General features: G+C 45.9%; 1 protein-coding gene across 1 annotated transcript in view; it reads left to right on the top strand.

Moving 5' to 3' along the window:
- Positions 1 to 312: 312 nt before the first annotated feature.
- The window catches only part of EDA (ectodysplasin A), a gene marked incomplete at its 5' end in the record, with an annotated part of 81004 nt that continues 59782 nt past the window's right edge, over positions 313 to 21534 (top strand). Inside the window, one exon of the mRNA XM_081336954.1 lies at positions 313 to 687. Coding sequence (XP_081193080.1) covers positions 313 to 687 — 375 coding nt within the window. The remainder of the gene's footprint in view (positions 688 to 21534) is intronic.

The raw sequence follows: 21534 nt of genomic DNA on the forward strand, positions 1-21534 counted from the left end.
GCGCAGGTGGCGTGAAACCTTCCGGGCCGGAGCCGCGGGAAACGGGGCGCCCGGGGCGCTGCACGGCCCCCCCCCCCCAGCCGGGCAGGAGGGGCGAAGGGAGGCGGGCAGGCGCGCGCACCCAAGCGCCCCCCCCCGCAGAGGCGGTCTCCCGCCGGCCCCGCCTCCGGGCCTCCCTTCCCGCCTCCGGGCGGGGAAACTTCCAGCGGCGGCGGCGGCGGCGGCAGCTGGAAGAGGCGGCGGGCGGGCGAGCGAGCAGCGCGGAGTCGGCGCGGGGCGATGGGGCGGCCGCAGTAGGGCCGGGCCGGCGCGATGGGTTCGGAGCGCGGGGCGCCGCTGCCGCTTCCCCGGGACGGGCGGCCGCTGGAGGCGGAGCGGGGCGGCGGGGGCGGCTGCGCTTGCGGCCGGCGGGGCTCGGGCGCGTGGCGGGCGGTGGCCGGCTTCTTCGCGCTCTCGCTGGCGCTGCACCTCGTCACGCTGGGCTGCTACCTGGAGCTGCGCTCGGAACTGCGCCGCGAGCGGACGGCGCCCGAGGCCGGCTGGCAGCCGCGGGGCACGGCCCGAGCCCAGGCGGACCCCGCGCCCCCCCGGCCCGCCCGGGCTCTCGCGCCCGGCTGGCGGCGGCAGCAGCAGCAGCAGAGCGTGCCCGGCGAGCCCGGCAGCGGCAGCGGCGGCGGCCCGCGGCAGGTGAGTGCGGCGGGCGAGGGCTGGGCGCGCGTGCCGGGCGGCGGGGAGCCCTCCGGGGCCGGCGGCTGCTGGGAGCCCGCCCGCGGCGCGTCTCTTCCCCGGGGGCTGCCTCGGGTCTCGGGGACTCCTCGCCGCGGGTGCTCGGGCGGGCCGGCAGCCGAGACAGGGCGGGCCGCTTCTTGCGCCTCCTCGCCGCGGACTCGGCGATGTCGGGAAGCGTCTCCGCCCGGCCCGGCCCGGCCCGCTCCTCCCGGGAGGATGCTCGGGCTGGACAGCCGGGGAAAGCCGCCGCTCTCCGGGTGCGCCAAGGACGAGCCGCTCCGGCGGGCGGGCGACTCCCGGGAGGCGCGGCCGGAGCGGCGGCCCCCGCGGCATCCCGGGCGCCTCTCCCAGCCCGCCTCTCCCTCGGCGGCAGGTCCGGTCCGGCCGAGTCGTGCGCGGGGAGGGCTGGGCCGTCAGAGGCCGGAATCGGAGGGAGGCGATCGGCCCGGCCGGCCGGGGAGCGTTGCCAGCCTTGGAGCCAGGGCGAGATGCCCGGTTCTCGGTAACTAGTTGTGAATGGACGAACAGGGTGGCTTCTGTGCTACTTTTCAAACTCCGGAACACTTTTTTGCAGACAGAAAACACGGTCTTGTTCGCATGACAGACGTAGATGAAGCAATGAAAGCTTCCCTACATATCGGGTTATTGAGTTAGTTGGTGCCACTGAACTGCAAAGTAGCCAGATGGGCAGAGCCCCCCCCTCCCCCATCAAGTAACCGAAGCCAGCACCAACCCAAGTTTAGCATGTTGTGCAAAGTCTACAGTTATTTGGGGGTATGTTTTAGTCGTAGAACTTTGTAATGCCTGCATTAAAGAGTTTGCAATAAATAAATAAATGATGCAATCATGCATCATTGTGGACATCTGGATGGAGCCATCATGTCTGGCAACAGACCCGGTTTAAGCAAAACAAAGGTAAATAACCACGGTCCTTGTGGAGCCCAGGGACTACAGATCCCATTCTCCTGGTCTAGGCAGGGACCATGGAGTAAGGCTCCTTCAGCACCAGGCGGGGATGCCACGGAGCCCCACAGAGCTGGGCAAAGGGGAGTTACAAGCTTTCCATTTAACTATGGTCCTCTGTGATAAATATCCTGGTGCAAGTTGTTTGAAGAGCATTTAATGATCAGTGCACAGGCAGAGCAGGTGCCTCCTGCAGGAGTACCATACTAGGTGCAAGTTCCACAAAGTTCTGCCTTTCCAGAGAGGCTCCACCTAGCGCATATTAGCGATAGCAAACACACTTACACTTCTATACTGTTCCATAGTGCTTTAGAACACTCTCTGAGCGGTTTACAAATGTCAATATATTGCCCCCAATAATCTGGGCCCTCATTTTACCAACCTCAGAAGGGTGGAAGATTGAGTCAACCTTGAGCCGGTCAGGATCGAACTCTTGGCTATGGGTAGAGTTTGCCTGCAATATTGCATTCTAACCACTGCACCACCAGGGCTCATGCTGTTGGCAAGCTTTCCATTTAACCATAGTCGGTCCAATATTGCTTTAATGGCTAAGCCCCCAGCAGCTCTGGCTAACATGGCCAACAGTGAGTGATGCTGGGAATAGTAGTTCAGCCATTATTTTTTATTGCATCCACTGCTGCTGTATAGGGATGCCTCTGATTTGGTTGCGCATCCGATGATTGTGCCACTGCTTAGGTGGCTGTTAGGTGGTCTACAGGGGATATTAGGGTTTGACAGGTACGGCACCTGCTCTGTGGTTCACTTTTCAGTGTCCCCCCTTAGAGAGATCTGTGTCTAGCAAGCTCTTCCCATTTCCCAGTTTTTTTAAAAACTTCGAAGAGGTGCGGGCTCTTCCAGCACCAGAATGGTTCGGTTCACAGATGCCTTGTTGGCAGAAACACAATCTCCCTTTGGCTTTCCTAGTGGGTGGCTTTATCCTGGTGCATCATTGACTGGTTTCACTCTCCCTTACGGTATACCCATTTCTTGGAAGTTTCCTATATATATTCAGGTCACGCAGTGCTTTGGATTTGGTTCCAAACTGTGTTTTGGCACATGCAGGAAAGTAAAAGCAACAGCCGTCTGCAATTCTTAAGATCAGGTGGCAGCTGGACTTGCACGCCCTTAATAGGCAGTTTCCTCCCCTTGGAATCCTCAGAATTGCATTCCACGTCACCTGTGGGCACGATTCCTGCAAACGGGATCCTTCCCCAAAGATGAGACAAAGTCTCTTAGGGCAGGAGAAAAACAATACAGATGGTCCTCGACTTAGGATCACAGCTGAGCCCAAAATTTCTGTGCCAAGTGAGACGTTTGTTAAGTGAGTTTTGCCCCATTATACGAACTCTTTTGCCACAGTTGTTAAGTGAGTCACTGCACTTGTTAGGTTAATAACATGGCTGTTAAACAGATCTGGCCTCCCCATTGACTTCGCTTATCAGAAGGTTGCAAAGGGTCATCACACAATTCTGGGACCCTGCAACCGTCATAAATATGAGTTAGTAGCCAAGCACCTCAGTTTTGATCACCTGACCATGGGGATGCTGTAAGAGTGGGAAGTGTGGAAAAATAGTCCTGCCACTTTTTCCCCAGAGCTGTTGTATCTTTGAATGGTCACTACGTGAACTGTTGGGAGTCCAGGAATTGAATCCTGCACCTGCATTAAGGCCAACCTTGTGTAGGTTTTAATAGAGAAGAGTCCATCAAATGCAGGTGGACTCTGCAGATACAAAGCAGGCTGGTTTAGAGGAGGGGAGAGAAAAACTGGGACTGCATGTCATAAAGTACAAATTAATTCAATCTGGGTGAGCAGTGACCTTCCCAGTCTCGTTTATGGGCTGATATTTCTTGTCACTATATTTTAAAGGTAGCGTTAAGCTAGCTTAGTACCTGGCATTACATGTAATCTGTTCTTGAGACAAAGAATAAGAGCTGGAAAGGCAGTTTATGCTGTAGTTGTTTCTCTGTCTTGCTTTAATGGAGTGTTTTTCTAACCTTCAGTTGGAAAACCTGCACTTTTATAGTTAAATCAAAAGAATTACATCTGTGCTGTCTGGTGGACAATTAAATCAGGTACTTCCAGCTCTGGTGCTACTAAGTGTTAGGGCTGTGTAAAGGTAAAGTAAAGGTAAAGGTTCCTCCGCACATGTGTGCTAGTCATTTCCGACTCTAGGGGCCGGTGCTCATCTCCGTTTCAAAGCCGAAGAGCCAGCGCTTGTCCGAGGACGTCTCCGTGCTCACGTGGCTGGCATGACTAGACACCAAAGGCGCACGGAACGCTGTTACCTTCCCACCGTAGGGGTCCCTATGTGTAGAGCCTTCAAAACTGTGTTTTAGTTTGGCAAAGTCAACATCTCTCTTTTCAGTCTGCCCTGGATGTTTCAGAAGGCGCTTCTGGGTGTGTGAATGCCCAGACGCTTCACTTCAGCAGAGAATTTGTTAGTGAATGTTAGCAAAGAGCTTCATTAGGAGGGTGTCTTGAGCAGATGATGGAGTGAGTATCTCTGTGGGATTCTCTGCACTGTGTAGGTCAGGCTGACCTTAGGCACTCCTCTGTTGCAGATACAGATAGTCCTTGACTTACAACAGTTCGTTTAGTGACTGTTCAAAGTTACAGCAGCACTGAAAAAAGTGACTTATGACCATTTTTCACACTTACGACCATTTTTCACATTTATGACCATTGCAGCATCCCCATGATCATGTGATTTACATTCAGACAACTGGTTCATATTTATGACGGGTCACAGCATCCCAAGGAGTCACGTGATCCCCTTTTGCGACCTTGAGAAGGCAAAATCGATGGGGAAGACAGATTCTCTTAACAACCTTGTTACTCACTTAACAACTGCAGTAATCCACTTAAGAAATGTGGCAAGAAAAGTGGGTATCTGTTGTGGCCATCACAACCCGTACTTTAGTTTGGAGTCTAGAGTACGTAAGCACCTCCTGTACCTCAAAGCAAGGGGGGGGCTCCTCCCCTAAATCATGCTCTCTTGATGGAGGAGGGGTCTTGATAAGATGCTGTGAAGACCAAGGAGGGGGAAGGAGTGCCCACTGCTGATGGGCAAGCGGGAGCCGCCCCTGGCTAGGGAATGGATGGTCCTTGGGATGGTCAGCAGGCCTTCCTCCTTCCCTCTCTTTCTTCTTGCTAGGTCCTCATCCTGCTAGGTCCAGCAGCCCCTCATCTGCCCCCTCCCCCTGTTTCCTCTGCCTCCATTTCCCCTTTCATCTTTTCTGTGGGTCTGGGATGTAGATGAGCGCTCAGTTAAATTTTTACAAATGAGGAAGTTGACTAGCAGTGAATTCCACTCAGTGACTCATCTTTCAGGTGTGAGTGCCCTGTCCCTGTCCATTTTTTGAAATTTAGCTTACATGGATGTTCATCAGAGACGGCACAAAATGACATTTTCTGCTTTCACGAGTGACTTTTCAGGGACAGAACTTTCTTATCTTGTTGGCTTTGACACGTTTGAGACCTAGGTAGGTATCTCCTCCAGGAATGGAGGCTGTGTGTGTGTGATGCTGCTTCCCAGCAGTTTTTCCCCTTGTCTGGAGTCACGTGTGTTTGGGAGGGGGGGGGAAATGCCCTTTGGGGGATTCCTCAATCCTTTCCCCACTTCTCCTTAATGCCCCCTAGGAGGTCATCTGTTGGCACAGGCCCAGTTTGCAATCTCGATTGGACAGGACAGCCATTATGGCTCTGCCCTCTGCCCAGAGACTGATTCCTAAGAACACAGATGGCTTCTGATTAAAGGGTGGAGACCAAGATCACCCATCTCAGTGGGGCTGAACTTCCCCCAGGGAAAAACTGTGCATAATGTGTGGGGTGAGTGTGTGTTTGTCTCCTGGATCCTAGCTGTTGCTCAGTGGCTAGAAGTGGATGGGGAGTTCGGTGTTTATTAGGCAGTTCATGCTGCTGGGACTCTCCAAAGAATATAGAGGGAGGGAAACACCCCCCATAACTCAAGAGAAGGGAGCAGTTGCTTTCTTTTGAGTCAGACGGAAGAAAAATCTATGGGATGAGGTAACAGATTTTGCATATCTTCATCAATGATTTAGATGGGAGGACAGAAGGGGAACTCATCAAATTTGCAGATAACACTAAACTGGCAGGAACACCCAACACCCCAGAAGACAGACTCAAATCCAGATAGATCTTGACAGACTTGGACCCTCTCTAGAAAATGAAATTCTACATAGATAAAAGTGCGTTTTTAGGCAAGAAAAACCAAATGTACAGATACATATTAGGTGAAATTTGGTTTATTCTCAGTAACTGTGAGAGTGATCTTGGAGTCCAAGTGGACAATCACTTAAATATGAGCCAGCATTGAGCAGCAACAGCCAAAAAAGGCCAGTGTAGTCCTAGGTTGCATTAATAGAGGGATAGAATCAAGATCCCGTGAAGTATTAGTACCGCTATATAAAACCTTAGTAAGACCACACTTAGAATACGGCATCCAGTTTTTGTCACCACAATATAAAAAGGATGTTGAGACTCTGAAAAGAGTGCAGAGAAGAGCAACAAATATGATCCGGGCACTGGAGGCTAAAACATAAGAAGAACAAGTTGCTGGAATTGGGTTTGTCTAGTCTAGTGAAAAGAAGGACTAGGACAGTGATGGTGAACCTTTTAGAGACTGAGTGCCCAAACTGCAACGCAAAACCCACTTACTATTGTCAGGTGCTGGGTGGGCGTGGCCCATTGGCTGGGTGTGGCCCATTGGGTAGGTGTGGCCCATTGGGTGGGCGTGGCTCAACAGCACAACTTTGCGAGATCTTTTTTTTCCCCCCCCCCCCCCCGCGAGAAGTTGAAATTGATTGATTGATTGAACCTTTTTTTTCACACAGTGGCAGAGGCCTAAAGCAAAAAGATTTTATAAAATCCAACTGAAGGCCTAGGACTGGGGCGATGGCGTGCGTGCCCACAGAGAGGGCTCTGCGTGCCACCTGTGGCATGCGTGCCATAGGTTCGCCCCCACGGGACTAGGGTTTGACACGAGAGCAGTGTTCCAATATTTGAGGAGCTGCCACAAAGAAGAGCACCAGAAGACAACAGGGCAGGACAAGAAAGAATGGATAGAAACTAATCAAGGAGAGAAGCAACCTGGAATTAAGGAGAAACTTCCTGACAGTGAGAACAATTAACCAGTGGAACGGCTTGCCTTCAGAAGTGGTGGGTGCTCCATCACTGGAGGCTTTCAAAAAGAGACTGGACAATCATTTATCTGAAATGGTATATGGTCTCCTGCTCCAGCAGGGGGTTGGACTAGATGATCTCCAAGGTGCCTTCCAACTCTGTTATTCTATGCTTTCTATATACTAGTTTGATTTAATCACTGGTTTTCTTTGCACAGAGCCTTTGTGTGTCAATTATGGATCCTTCCTGGATCAGGAGCTCCTTCTTACAAACAATCCCTTGTGTCCTACTCCCCTTCTCTTTGAATTACAGCAAGGAGGTTTACTTGAGCCTAATTCAGAATGTAGCGGCTGTAGCTGTAGGTGTGTCTTGGTTCGTCTCTGTGACATATTTCTACTTTCTGAGCTGCAAAAGTTGCCAGTTGGTTTCTGGGTGGAATTCATAGGAGAAATTGTCATCTGTAAAGTCTACAGATCTTAGGAACATTATTCTCAATTGTTTCTGCCTGTCTGGAAAGGTCGCTGGTATCTGGCTGGCTCCTAGTCCCATCAGCAAAGCAGTGTCAATTGTGGGGGGTGGGGTGGGGTGGGTCTCCTCTGGAAAAGTCCTCCCCTTTGTAGTGCTTTTGTAAAGCCTTAGAAATTTGCCTGTTGCAGCTGGCCTGGCAGCTCTTGTCCTGAAAGGTGTTTGTGAGTTTTGCAGTGGAGTTTATAGTTTTCCTGATTTGTTTTTCCCCAGTGTGAACTGTTTTATTGTTCCTGTTCTTTTCCTTTTAATTGTATAAGCTGCAAAGCCGCATAGAGATACAAATTGCAGTTGAGGTGACCTGAAATACTTATACATACATTTGTCATGTTAAGTGAGGAGGCCTTTTTGTAGCTTTGTTACTGGGATGGTCACACAGCTAAAGAGGAGACTCCTTTTGCATTATGCATATCCACTTTAGACCAAGCTAAAGGGTGTCCCTTATATGCTTTGATGGATAGCTTGGCTGAATAGATGCATTTCAGTTGCTAGGACACATTTATGACTGTCCAGTTTGCCCACGAGGGAATCTCCCTCACCTTTTGCAAACTGCTGGTCTCCTCTGCTACCAAACCCTTAGAAAGAAATATTCTCTGATGCGAGGCCAATATTTTTTGTAGATTTATGGTCTCTGTGGTTTTCTAGTAAGAGAAGAAAACCTTGATGCTTTTAGGCACAGCACCTTAAAAGTCTTGTTAATTTCTATGAATAAAAGTTGCTTATTTTCCTGACTATTCCAGTAGTAGTATTCCAGTACTACTGGAATTACTCATCTGAGAAAGAGGCAGAAGGGTTTCCCCCCCCCTTCCATTTAGTTTTATTTTTCATGCATGGAAGAATTGTTCATAGGTTTCCTGTCAGATTTAACACAGATAGGTTCTACATTCTCCCCTAATTTAACCTAGATGCTGAATACATGTTAAGTAAAGTTGGATGGAAAATAGGCTGAGTGCAGTTTTGACACTGGAGGAAAAACATTAATAGCCTGCACTGTGTCAATGGCACTATCCTGAGATATCCAAAAATGCAAAGCATCGGTTAGGTCTAATAATAAAAGTCAAGCTGCACAGTGATAAAATGGGGCTAAAATTAAATACAAAGAAAACCGAAGTAATGACCAACCTGAGAATTGATAATGAAAATATCAAAGTGGAGAATAACTTCTGCCTTTTAGGATCAGTCATCAACAGTCAAGGAACAAGCAGTCAAGAAGTATGTTGTAGACCAGCACATAATAGAATAGCCGTGAAACAGGCTAACAGAATAACTGAGCTGAAAAGGACCTTGGAGGTCATCTAGTCCAACCCCTTGCTCAGGCAGGAAACCCTATATCATTTCACAGAAGTGGCTGTCTCTTCTTAAAAGCCTCCAGTGATAGATCACCCACAACCTCTGAAGGCAAGCCGTTCCACTGGTTAATTGTTCTCACTGTTAGGAAATTTCTCCTTAGTTCTAGATGGCTTCTCTCCTTGATTACTTTCCATCCATTGGCTCTTGTCTTGCTTTCTTGAAAACTTGGGAAAGATATCCAAATGTCTTGATGTGTCTGTAACCGGAAAGATCAGAATTGTACAAGCCATGATATTCCTTGTAACATTCTACGGAAAATGAACATTCTATTTTTAAGAAGCAGATAGGAAGAGTATTGAGGCCTTTGATCATTGGTGTTGGAGAAGAGTCTTGAGAATACAATGGACACCCAAGGAAACAAACTGATGGGTCATCGGAAAATAATCAACTCAGACTTCTCCCTTGAGGCACAAATGGCCAGGGTCAAATTATTCTACTTGGACACATGATGTGAAGACTCAGCTCTCTGGGAAAAGGCTCTGATGCTGGGAAAGGTGGAAAGCAGAAGTCAGAACAAGGCATTGTGATGGGAACGTGCTGGAAGATCTGAAAGACCAAGTTAAGAAAAGATTGGCATGGAGAAAATCTATGCGGTCACTAAGGATTAACAATGACTTGATGGCAGATAATTAATCACATTACTAAGCTTGTGGATATTATTTAGGGATTTTGCAATAATCCATAAATTGTTGAAAGCAAGGAGCAGAAAATGCCAAGATAAGTTGTACACAAATTTTAATAAGAAGTTAAATAACTTTTCTCTTTGTGCTTTTATAACTTAGGAACATTGTATCCTTGTATCACAATCCACAAGGTGTTTAGGTGTATTGTGAGTGAACTTTGGCTTGGATAAAATTTTCAGGAATTTATTAACAGCTGGAATTGACTTCTTCAACTTCATTTATGGAACAGTTGGTAATCTGTTTTTTTCCTTCATTCTGCTTTCAACATATATAGAAGGATACTTTTTGAATCTCTCAACAAGCTCTGCTTAACTGTAGCTTTTCTGACACTATTTCTAGTTGTTGCTTACCTTCAACTAATTGTGTGTCTAATTAACCAATTTATATCACATGTAACAACCCTTACAGATGTTTAATTATGCATTGCTTTTCCCCCCTCTTTTTTTGTAATCGCTTTTTTTTCTTCTGTTTTACCAAAGAGATTGAATAGCCATTTTTCTGGAATATTATAGGACCTCCTGCTTGAGCAGCGGGTTGGACTAGAAGACCTCCAAGACCCCCTCCAACTCTTGCTATTCTGTATTCTTTATTCCGTAAATATCTGTTTCCATCTCTTGGTGGAATCCTGGGTTTGCTTTTGAACCTTTGCTAGATGTTTATGTAGCGTTTGAGCTTCCTTTGCCATCCTCCCCTTCCCCATGATTGAAACAAGTTATTCTTTTAGAAGGCTTTTCTTCTGTTGGAACCAGAACCATGATAGCTGTTGGAGGTGGAATCTCAGTTCAGTTTATTTCCAACTGTAATGCAGCATACAGAAGAACAGAGGTGGAAGAGACCTTGGAGATTTTCAGTCCAAGCCCCTGCCCAGGGCAGGAGTTCTTATTCGATCCTTGACGAATGGCCTTGAAAATCATGGAGCACGCACAGCTTCTGAAGGCAAGCTGTTCCACTGAATATTTGTCCTTCTTGTCAGGAAATGTCTCCTTAGTTCCAACCTGGAACTAACCTTAGTTCCAGGTTAGATGTTCCTCTGATGAGCTTCCACCATTGCTTCTTGTTCTGCCCTGTGGTCCTTTGGAGTGTAGGCCCGACCCCCACTTCTCTGTGGTAGCCTTTCAAGTATTGCAAGATGCCTCTGGGTGTCCCCTAATCCTTCTCTTCCTTAGGCTAAATATAGCTAATTCCCTTAGCTGTTCATCATACGATTTAACCTCCATACCCCTTATCATCTTTATTGCTCATCTCTGTACACTTTCTAGTATCCCAGCATCTTTTTTGTATTGTGGTGATCAGAACTGGATGCAGTTTTCCAAGTCTGGCCTTACTGGTGCTGTATAGCAGAGGTCTCCAACCTTTCTTCTGGGACCAGAGGGAAAGGGAGGGGGAAGCATTTTACGCCATGTGTGCACACAAAAACAGGTCCGCAAGCACGCGTGATGCAAACAGGGCAGTGCTAGCGCCTGCGTGACACTCGCAAGCACCGCCCCGTTTTTGCCACATTGGCACCCCATTTTCACTGTGCAGTGCCCCAATTGTATACTGGTGGCAGTGCGCACACTGGCCAGCCTGTTCTGTGGCCTAGTGGCCAGGAGGCCACGGTCCAGTAGTGGGCCACGGCCCACAGGTTGGGAACCTCTGTTGTACAGGGTGATACTAACACTTCTCTTGATCTTTATGCTATCCCTCTGTTGATGCAACCTAAGAGTGGATTGGCTTTTTTAGCAGCTGCAGAGGACTGCTAGCTCACATTGAAGCGATGGTCCATTAAAGGACAACTAGATCCCTCTGAGAGTTACTACTGTTGAGCCAGGCACTGTATCTGTTTTCTTCTGCCAAAGTGCTTACTTTTCTCACCACTGAACTGAATCTTATTGGCTAGGGCCCAGTGTTCAAGTCTATCAAGATCCTTCTGAATCTTAAGTCTGTCTTCCAAAGTGTTAGCAGTTCCTCTCAGCTTGGTGTTGTCTGCACATTTGATGAGTGCCCAATTAATCCCCTCATCTAGGTTATTTATGAAGATGGTGAAGAGTGCTGGGCCCAACACCTCGCTGCATGCGTCCCTCCACATAGATGTAGTTCCATTGAGGACCACATGCAAAGTGCCGTTGCAAAGTCTATACTTACTGAACTCTCAGTATAATATACACTAGTTGATTACTTTGATCCAATACTTTAGTCACTTTAAAGAAGACAAGGTTTGTTTGGCATGACCTGCTTTGAACAATCCAATGCCGGCATCTAGTAATCACCTCGTTCCCAAATCTCTCAAATGCTCTCAAATCTGCTGCTTGATTACTTTTTCCCAGATTTTCCCAGGTATTGATGTTAAGTTGATTAGTCTGTAGTTTCTTGGATCCACTCCCCCCCCCTTGCTTTTGGAAGATTGGAAGTTCTTCTCCAATCCCCTGGGAGTTCCCCTGTGCTGCAGGAGTTCTGAAAGTTTTTGATCAGTGGTTCCAAGATCTCATCTGCCTGTTCCTTCAGCACTCTGGGTAGTAAGCCATCTGGTCCTGGCAACTGGAATTCGTCTAAAGTGGATAGGTATTTCCTTACCAATTCCTTGCCTATTTTGACTTGCATTCCTGTTCTACTCCCATACTGCTGGCTTTGATGGAGTGACACATTTCTTCCTTTTGTATAAGGACAGACGCCAAGAAGGTATTAAGCAGTTCTGCTTTCTCCCTGCTGCCTGTCACCTTTTTGCCATTTCCTCCCATTAGTGGACTTACCATTTCCTTGATTTTCTTCTTGTTCTTTATATGTTGAAAGAAGTTTTCTTTGTTATTTTTGGCATTTCTTGCCAGTATTAGTTCATTCTGAGCCTTAACCTTCCTGTCTCCATCCTTGCAGATTTGGGCTATTTGCTAGTATTCCGTTCTAGTTATGTGCTCCTTTTTGTTTTTTTTGTTTTTGTTTTTTTTTAATTCCATTTATATCCCGCCCTTCTCCGAAGACTCAGGGCGGCTTACAAGCTTAGCAGTAGCCTTCATTCTATGTATATGCCTGCTTATTAGGGCTTTCACACACCCCCCAAGCAGCATTATTACAAAGTCAGCTTAATTGCCCCCAACAATCTGGGTCCTCATTTTACCTACCTCGGAAGGATGGAAGGCTGAGTCAACCTTGAGCCTGGTGGGACTCGAACCTGCACTAATTGCAGGCACCTGGTGTTACTTAAGGAGGCATTAGCCCACTGCTCCACCAAGGCTCTCTTTTACACCTTTTTCTTTTCTAAGTTGGCCTGTCCTCTGCTGTCCAGTCAGCTGCTTGGCAGCAAATCAATGAAATCCCCCTGGCTGGAGACCTCCAGGGATCTACCATTGCTTCAGTGACTAATAGAATTAATTCAGCAAATGTGAGACTCTTTATCTAAAAGGGGGCTGTTGGTCATGCCAGTTCCGAGCACGATCACTTGATGCTAAGATGTGCAGAGGCGGCCCCTGCTTGGTCTAGGACAGGGATGGGGAACCTTGGCTCTTTTATGACTCGTGGACTTCAACTCCCAGAATTCCTGACCCAGCATGGCTCAGCTTGGAAACCTCTCCCTTTCTCCTCAGCATGGCTGGCTCAGGAATTCTGGGAGTTGAAGTCCACCAATCATAAAAGAGCCAAGGTTCCCACCCCTTCTCTAGGAGGTCTTCTTGGGCAAGACATGGTGGGGAAGGTGGAAGTGACGGCCAAGCAGATGGAGGGGAAGGGATGGGCATTTGGGGGAAGATTCCGAATTAAACTTTGCTACAAAGGCAAAGTGCATTAGAGGAAATGGATTATCAGGATATTTTCTATTTGGGGTTCAAGCATGGGACTAAAAACATAGTGTGGTTGTGGCTGTTGAATTGGATAGGGAATATATTCTGGTCCTGTTGGATCTCTCAATAACATTGGATACTAGTGATCATGATATATTTCTGGGTTGGGAATTGGAGGTGTTGTGTTGTGGTGGTTCTACTTCTTGGTGGTGGCAAAGAAGGAGGGAGTTGATGGCCCACGGGCTGAGCCATTGTGAAGTGCTGCCGGCATCTCTTTTGACACTTGCACGAAACTGCTTGGCGAATTCCTCTATTCAGGTGAAGCACTATCAACTCACTGAGGATACTCAGATAACAAATGGTACGTACTCAAGCCCTTGAAGTCTTGCACTGGGGTCTAGTACTTCTAAGGATTTGAATAGCAAGAAATAAATTGAACTTCAATCCCTTCAAAATTGCATTGCTGGTTGTCCAAAAACATCTGTCTCTGACTAGTCTAGCAGTGGCTGTCTTCAGGGTAGCGCTTATATAACAGTTGGGAGGGACTTTGGAGGTCTTCTAGTCCAACCCTATGCTCAAGCAGGAGACCCTATACCAGGGCTAGGCAACCTTGGCTCTTTTATGACTGGCTGGCTCAGGAATTCTGGGAGTTGAAGTCCACGAGTCATAAAAGAGCCAAGGTTGCCTACCCCTGCCCTATACCAATTCAGACAAATGGTTGTCTAATCTCTTCTTGAAAACCTCCAGTGATGGAGCAGCCACAATTCAGAAAGCTGGTTTTAACTTCTAACATCTGGTATTGCTCGTACCAAATACCTGCAGGACTGTCTGCATCAGGTATCACCTGCCTGCCCCTCGCTGTGAGCTTTGGAACTGTGGATGAAACTCTTTGAAGATCCATAAGATTCTTTGCCCTGCTGGCATTTAAGAAAAAGGCGAAAACCTCTGTACAACTTTAAAGCCTGATGAACCGAACTTTCAATTTATTTAATTCAGTAATCCGGTTATGTATTTTTTGATTTTGAACTCCTAAACTTTTCTCTTTATGCCTTTGCCACCCAGAAGGAGAGTGTAATAATATTTTATATATATAGGTAATACCGGAATAGAGAACAGAATACAGAATAACACAGTTGGAAGGGACTTTGGAGGTCTTCTAGTCCAACCTCTTGCTCAAGCAGGAGACCCTAGACCCGGGGTGGCGAACCTATGGCACGGGTGCCACTGGCGGCACACAGAGCCCTCTCTGTGGGCATGTGTGCCGTCGCACCAGTCCTAGGCCTTCAGCTGGGTTTTATAAAATCTTTTTGCTTTAGGCCTCCACCACCATGTGCAAAAAACAAAAAAAGTTTCAATCAATCAATCAATTTCAACTTCTCGTGGGAAAAAAGATCTCGCAAAGTTGGAATTGATTGAACTTTTTAGTCCCGCTCAGTTTGCCATTACCACCGTAGCCACGCCTAACCAAAGGGCCACGCCCACCCGGCACCCAATGATACATAAGTGGGCTTTGGGTTGCAGTTTGGGCACTCAGTCTCTAAAAGGTTCGCCATCACTGCCCTATACCATTCCAGACAGGGGGCTGTCCAGTCTCTTCTTGAAAACCTCCAGTGACGGAGCACCCACAACTTCTGAAGGCAAAGCTTGATTGATTGTTCTAACTATTTAACTAACTCCCTTGATTGATTGTTCTAACTGTCAGGAAGTTTCTCCTTAGTTCTAGGTTGCTTCTCTCCTTGATTAGTTTCCATCTGCTGCTTCTTGTCCTGCCTTCTGGTGCTTTGGAGAATAGCCTGACTCCCTCTTCTTTGTGGCAGCCCCTAATGACACTGCTGTCATGTCACCCCTAGTCCTTCTTTTCATTAAACTGGATACACCCAATTCCAGCAACCATTCTTTGTATGTTTTAGCCTCCAGTCCCCTAATCAATTGTTTTGGCATTGTAATTATGGTTGTTTTTCAGTCCTTTTAAATTTAAAACTTGTTGGTAAACTCCTTTAGGATTTTTAATACTAAAAAGTAGCATAAAAATATTTTAGTAAAATTATTGAGCTGATTATATGGTTTTGTCATTTTAGTTTCTCATGGCAGAAAAAGTGGAGGACCAAATGGTCAGAGGGTGTTTGATCAGCCTTGACAGCATCTCTCATCCTGTCAGAGGACAGGATGCTTCCCCACCCCCCCTTCTGCTCATTTCATTTGGGATACATCTCATTAGCTATAGTGGGACCCAGGATGGTGATTATGTCCTTATGCTCTTAATTTCTTCCATCTCACTTTTCCCCATTTTTTTTTGCTTCTGGAGTATATTTAAGAATAAAATTTTAACCACATTGTAAGTATGATCTTAATTTTGATGTGAAGTGCAATGCTGTTCTTTCAGCGGAGCGCTCTAGGGGTGGAATATAGTAACACTAAATATACAAAAGTTCACCTGGTTCTTGGCACTCCTTTTCTGCCTTTGGGCTTTGTGGAAGTAGTCCAAGAAATTTTGGAATCCACACACTCTTAAACACTACAGGTTCTACTGAAATTTGGCAGCCATCCCGACTGCTAAAGAGCCTAATCTATTTTATACAGTCTTCTATCTGAACCTGTCTAAGACACGCGACACGACTGTTTTTCCAAGTGACTCAAGTTTATTTCTCCTTAAAAATCTGTTAGAATACTTTCTTGTTGTGACTCTGACTTGCTCAAAACTGCTGTTCTGCTCTTGGACTAAAGAACTAGAAAGCCTCATCATTGCGAATACATAGAATTCTCATTCCCATAGAACCCCAGAGTTTGAAGGGACCTTGGAGGTCTACCAATCCAATCACCTGCCCAAGGCAGGAGTCCTCATACCATCTCAGGCAAATGGTTTTCTTTCCTTGAAAACCTCCATGTTTCAGTTCCTTGGGATAAGCTGTTCCATGGATTAGTTCCAGGTTTGTGGAAAACTGGCTTATCTGGATTAAATTCAGTCTTATTGTTGGCCAGCTTACAAGATGGAGATAACCATAGCTATTCCAGCATACAGCATACCGCAGGATTTCAGGGTGTCATTGTGGTGTTGAACAAGAGACCCCAGGTTCTCTTTAGTCGCTTTGTCAAAGAAGGCAATAAGGCTTGTCTGGCAAATCCATGGTGACTTCTAGTAATTGTCTCAATCTATGATGTTCATTGGTGAACTATGTACTATTAGCAGGCTAGTTAAAATATGGGTAGAATGACGCCAGAACTAAGAGGATGCAGATGATTAAAAATGGTAATCAAAGAACGTTCATGACATTTAAAAGGAGTGTCAAGTGGAGCCCTTATAAAAATCACTACTGGATCTTTGAGTCTTCAGGGTTTTTTTATTAATGACTGAAGGTACAGAGAATTTCCTATTAAATTTTCATGGGCTGAAAATAACCTAATTTTATTTAATAGAGAAATACAAAATTCTTCACTGAGGAATAAAAAAATCAAACCCACAGGGTTTAGGATGGGGGACATGCAGCTTATTAACAAAATGTGTGAAAGATATATTGGAGTCTTTTATGCTCACTGAGCTTGGCTGTTTTGCCACTTGGTCTAAGAATGCAATAAGCTTTGTTTTTGTGACATGCTTTTAATGCTGGCCTCCAGTAGTCACCTTGTTCATTTGTAGGTGCTCACAAATCTGCTGCTTAATTATCTTTTCTAGGATTTTCCCAGGTATTGATGTCAAGCTGGTTGGCCTGTAATTTCCTGGATCTGCTTTTCCCCGCTTTTTGAAGACGAGTCATATCAGCTCTTTTTCAGTCCTCTGGTGGTTCTCCCTTGCTCCAGGATCTCTGAAAGGTTTCATCCAGTGGTTCTGAGATCATGTCTGCCAGCTCCTTCACTACACTGGCATGGATCTGGTGCTAGAGATCTGAACTCATTGAAAGCAAGTACATGTTCTCTGATCAAATCCTTGCTTATCTTGACCTGCATTCCTGTTCTGTCCCCCATAGTGTTGCTTTCGACAGGTTGGACTTTTTCTTTTTCTTTTGTGAAGACAGATGTAAAGAAGGGAATTAAGCAGTTCTGCTTTCTCCCTGCTGCCCGTCACCTTCTTCTCATATTCTACCATTAGTTATATGCCCTTCTTTCACTTTTTCATATTTGTCCTCTTTGCCCCTCAGTTTGTCAGAGAGCTCTTTGTGCAAGCGTGCTGGTCTTGTGTGGTGCCTTTTGTTTTTGTTTGTCTGTGGTATTCCTTCTAGAATTTCTATCCTTGGAATCCTTGTCAATATCTTTCTTAGTCTGAAGTCAGCTTTCTTAAAGTCTAAAAGAGTAGTGTCTCTTTATTCAGTTAGCTGTGGCTGCATTATGGCAAGTTCTAGTATGGCATGGCCACTGACTCTCCCCCATTTCATCCCTGCTAGTAACATTTCATCCCTGAGCCATTTCATCCCTGCTAGTAACAATGAAGTCCAGTATAGCTGTCCTACTAGTTCCCCCCCCCTCCTCTGTTTGGATGATGAAGTTGCCAGCTAGGCATGTCAGGGACCTGTTTGATCTCTCATTCCCTGCAGGATTTGTCTCCCAGTTGATGTCACAGTAGTCCCCCATTACTAAAATTGTGTGTTTTCTGCACACCTCAGCTAACTAATTAGCAAAAAAATCCCTCTATTTCCTCTGCTTGGTTGGGTGGCCTGTGGTACACACCTATAGCAATGTCATATCTTTTTCCTCAAATATTCACCCAAATATTTTCAGGATGGCTTTCAGCCTTGGTATTGTGTATTTCTGTAGAGATATAGGAGTTCAATGCAACTCCTTCCCCTCTTTTGTTGGGTCTGTTTTTTTTTTTTTTTTACAAATTACAACCTTCTAGTAATATATTCCAATCATGGCTTCCATCCCGTCAAGTTTCAGTAATAGCTGCAATATTGTATCTGCCCTCATGTCCTAGGACCTCAAGCCCTCCCTGTTTATTCCATGTTTTGAGGTGTATAGATGTCAGCTGTCACCTTATGCTTGCTTGTGCTTCCCTGCGCTGTCAGACTCCCGTGAACTGTGGGGAGGTGGATAAAGAGGGGAATGCTTGGGAAAATGAAAGTAGAGGCTGTACTTCCTTGAGATGCTGCCTCAAGGTCACCTAGCTGGAAGAAGGAGGGAGTCGCATAACAACCTGCACTTGAACCCTCCATTAGGAAAACATCTTTCCTGAACCCGATTGGTTACACTGGGGGGAGGGGAGCAATGAGAGAGAGTTAAGGGAGGGAAGAGTAGAACTTAAGGATTTTGGCATACGATTTTCAATTCTGGCTTTGCACTACTGCAGTACACTTGATCTCTAATAAACTATACCTTTCTCAAGAAATGAAGCCAAGGAGTGTTTAAGTTGTGGCAGGTCTGACATTAGGCCTCTGACTCCTTTATGACTGACGCTGTATTTGCTTGTTACATCTCTTGTTACATGCCTGAATGCCCCTTCTCACCCCTTACTTCCTCGTTGTCTAAGAATTATCTTAAAAATTGGATTTTTCCATTTGTTCTTGTTTATTTCAGGCCACTGTTCAAATCTTTTTGGACCTTTTCTTTTGTTTCAGAAGTATGCAGCTGTTCTTCTAATTTTATATCCTTTCCAGATTGGATAATTAACCCCCTCAGCACCATTATTTAGATCAGCGATAACACTATCGAATAGCCGAGGACCTTGAATGGAGCTCTGTGGCGGTTCACTTAGTACGACTCGCCAAACTGACATTCGTTATTCATTACAATCTCTATTCAGCTACTTATGAATCCATCTACCTTATAGTTTAACTTTTTTTTTTTAGCAATAACGGTATTGTGAGAATTTTTGTGAGATGTTTTCCTGAAGTCAAGGTGCCACTTTGTCCATGGCATTCTTCCAATCTGTTAAGCTAGTAAGTCTTATCAAAAAGGAGGAGTTAGTTTGCAATGATTTGGGTGCCGTAAGTCTGTGCTGGCTCCTATTGTAGCATGGCTGTCCAAGTGCTCAAAAACTGCTTGGTCATCTGTTTGAAGGCCTTGCCCAATATAGACACCAAGATGAAAGGTCTGTCATTTCTTCTTTTCCCTTCTTTTGAAGATAGGGACTTCAATAAGCAATGGCAGCAGCAATAGCTCTTAGACTTATATACCAATTCATAATGCTGTACAGCCCTCTCTAAGCGGTTTACAGAGTCAGCCTGTTGCCCCCAACAATCTGGCTCCTCATTTTATTGACCTGGGAAGGATGGAAGGCTGAGTCAACCTTGAGCCGGTCAGGATCGAACTGCTGACTTGGCAGAGTTAGCCTGCAATGCTGGATTCGGTCCACTCCTCCACCACAGTCCTTTCTTTCTTTCTTTCTTTCTTTCTTTCTTTCTTTCTTTCTTTCTTTCTTTCTTTCTTTCTTTCTTTCTTTCTTTCTTTCTTTCTTTCTTTCTTTCTTTCTTTCTTTCTTTCTTTCTTTCTTTCTTTCTTTCTTTCTTTCTTTCTTTCTTTCTTTCTTTCTTTCTTTCTTTCTTTCTTTCTTTCTTTCTTTCTTTCTTTCTTTCTTCTGGGACCTTGGCAGGTCTCTGACGATTCCTTGACATTACAGGCCATAGTTTTGTTTCTCTTTACTACCGCTAATTCCTAGACTCTTCCAATTCTGGCTCTCAGATTTAAATTAATTGGAAATAAGTGCAGTTTTTTTACCATCTCCTGAGCTGGAGCTCCCTTCTTCCACAAGTGGCCGAATAATGGTCAGCTAGGGACAGGCACAAAATACAGTAAGGATTCAGACTGCCTTCTTGCTGTTTCCTGTTGCCAGTTCATACTTTTCTCCTAGCAACAGACCTACACTCTCTTTGTCTTTGTTTCCAATGTACCTGAAAATCCATTTTTTTTGTGCTGCTTTGTTTTAGACATTTCCACAAGTCTCAACTCGTTCTGAGCTCCAGCCTTTCTGACATAACTGTAGAGTTTCTGGTGACTGTTCTGCCTCTTTCTTCGATATGCTACCCCTTCCATTTTTATATATCTCCCTTTATCCTTCCAGAATTTTAAAAAGCTTATCCACATAGATCTCATTTACGTTTTTCCTTCAGGGTTTCACAGCATTCGGTCGGTTTTACCTTTCCAAAGTCTGCTGTTAAGATCAGTATGTGTCTCTGACCCTTCTGTATTCTTCTTCTGCCCCGGTATCACGAACTCAGGATTAATGTGATCACTACCTCCCAAATTAAATGCACTTTTTGAATCCATTCTTCCCTCTTGGAAAGGCTAGAGTCGGGGAAAACAGACCCCCTTGTTTCTTGGTCCACTTTTTTGACAAATGAGGTCATCAATGATGATGATGATGATGTGTGGATTCTCTGTCTCTTGGCTTTCTGGTAATTAGTTTCAAGGTTGTTGAAATTTCCCATTATCCTCTCTCTCTGTCTTTTTGACAGTTTGGTTTTAGCATAGAACAACCTCATGTATATCTTTTGCTTGTCTAAAACAAATTTCCCTGACTATCCCTTTGGATTCCTTCTCCTTTTGTGGAAATACTCAACAGCATTTCCCATTGGTCTGTCTCGCCAATTTCCACGCAGGCATAGGCTTTCTTTACAGTATGTTTGGTAGGGTGTTGGTGATCCAAAAGTTCACGGTGGCTTGTAGGCCAATCCCATGAACACACATTGCAGGAGATTCAGCTTGAAAATTCCCATGTGCCAGTGGTAGCTACAGCGGTACCTGAACCAGTCTCTTAATCTATTGATAAGGGTGGTTGTTGTTAGCTGCGAAGTCGTGTCTGACCCATTGCAACCCCATGGACAATGTTCCTCCAGGCCTTCCTGTCCTCTACCATCTTCTGGAGTTCATTTAGGCTCACGCCTCCTGCTTCAGTGACTCCATCCAGCCACCTCCTTCTCTGTCGTCCCCTTCTTCTCTTGCCCTCAACCTTTCCCAGCATTAGGCTCTTCTCCAGCGACTCCTTCCTTCTCATTAGGTGGCCAAAGTATTTGAGTTTCCGCTTCATGATAAGGGTGGACTTAGGGCCAAAGACTGGACCTTCTCTTTCTGATAGGAGAAGGGAGGACAACCTTGCTTGATAATATACTGGATTCCCCAACCGGTTACGGTGGCTTCCTTTATCACCGTTCCTTTGTCTTGTTGGAATTCAGCTTCTGCTTATTTCAGGTGGTCCACGACTTAATGACCGCAATTGAGCCCAATACTTATGTTGCCAAGCGGGACATTTGTTAAGTGACTTTTCGCCCCATTTTACGACCTTTCTTGCCACAGTTGTTAAGCGAATCACTGCAGTTGATAAGTTTAGTAAAGTCAATCCGGCTTCCTCCATGGACTTTGCCTGTCAGAAGGCCGCAAGAGGGGACCCTGCAACCGTCATAAATATGGGTCAGTTGCCAAGTGCCTGGATTTTGATCACGTGACCATGGGGATGCTGCAACGGTCA

This window comes from Vipera berus, assembly GCF_964194415.1.
Source record: "Vipera berus genome assembly, chromosome: 11".
Classification (NCBI taxonomy): domain Eukaryota; kingdom Metazoa; phylum Chordata; class Lepidosauria; order Squamata; family Viperidae; genus Vipera; species Vipera berus.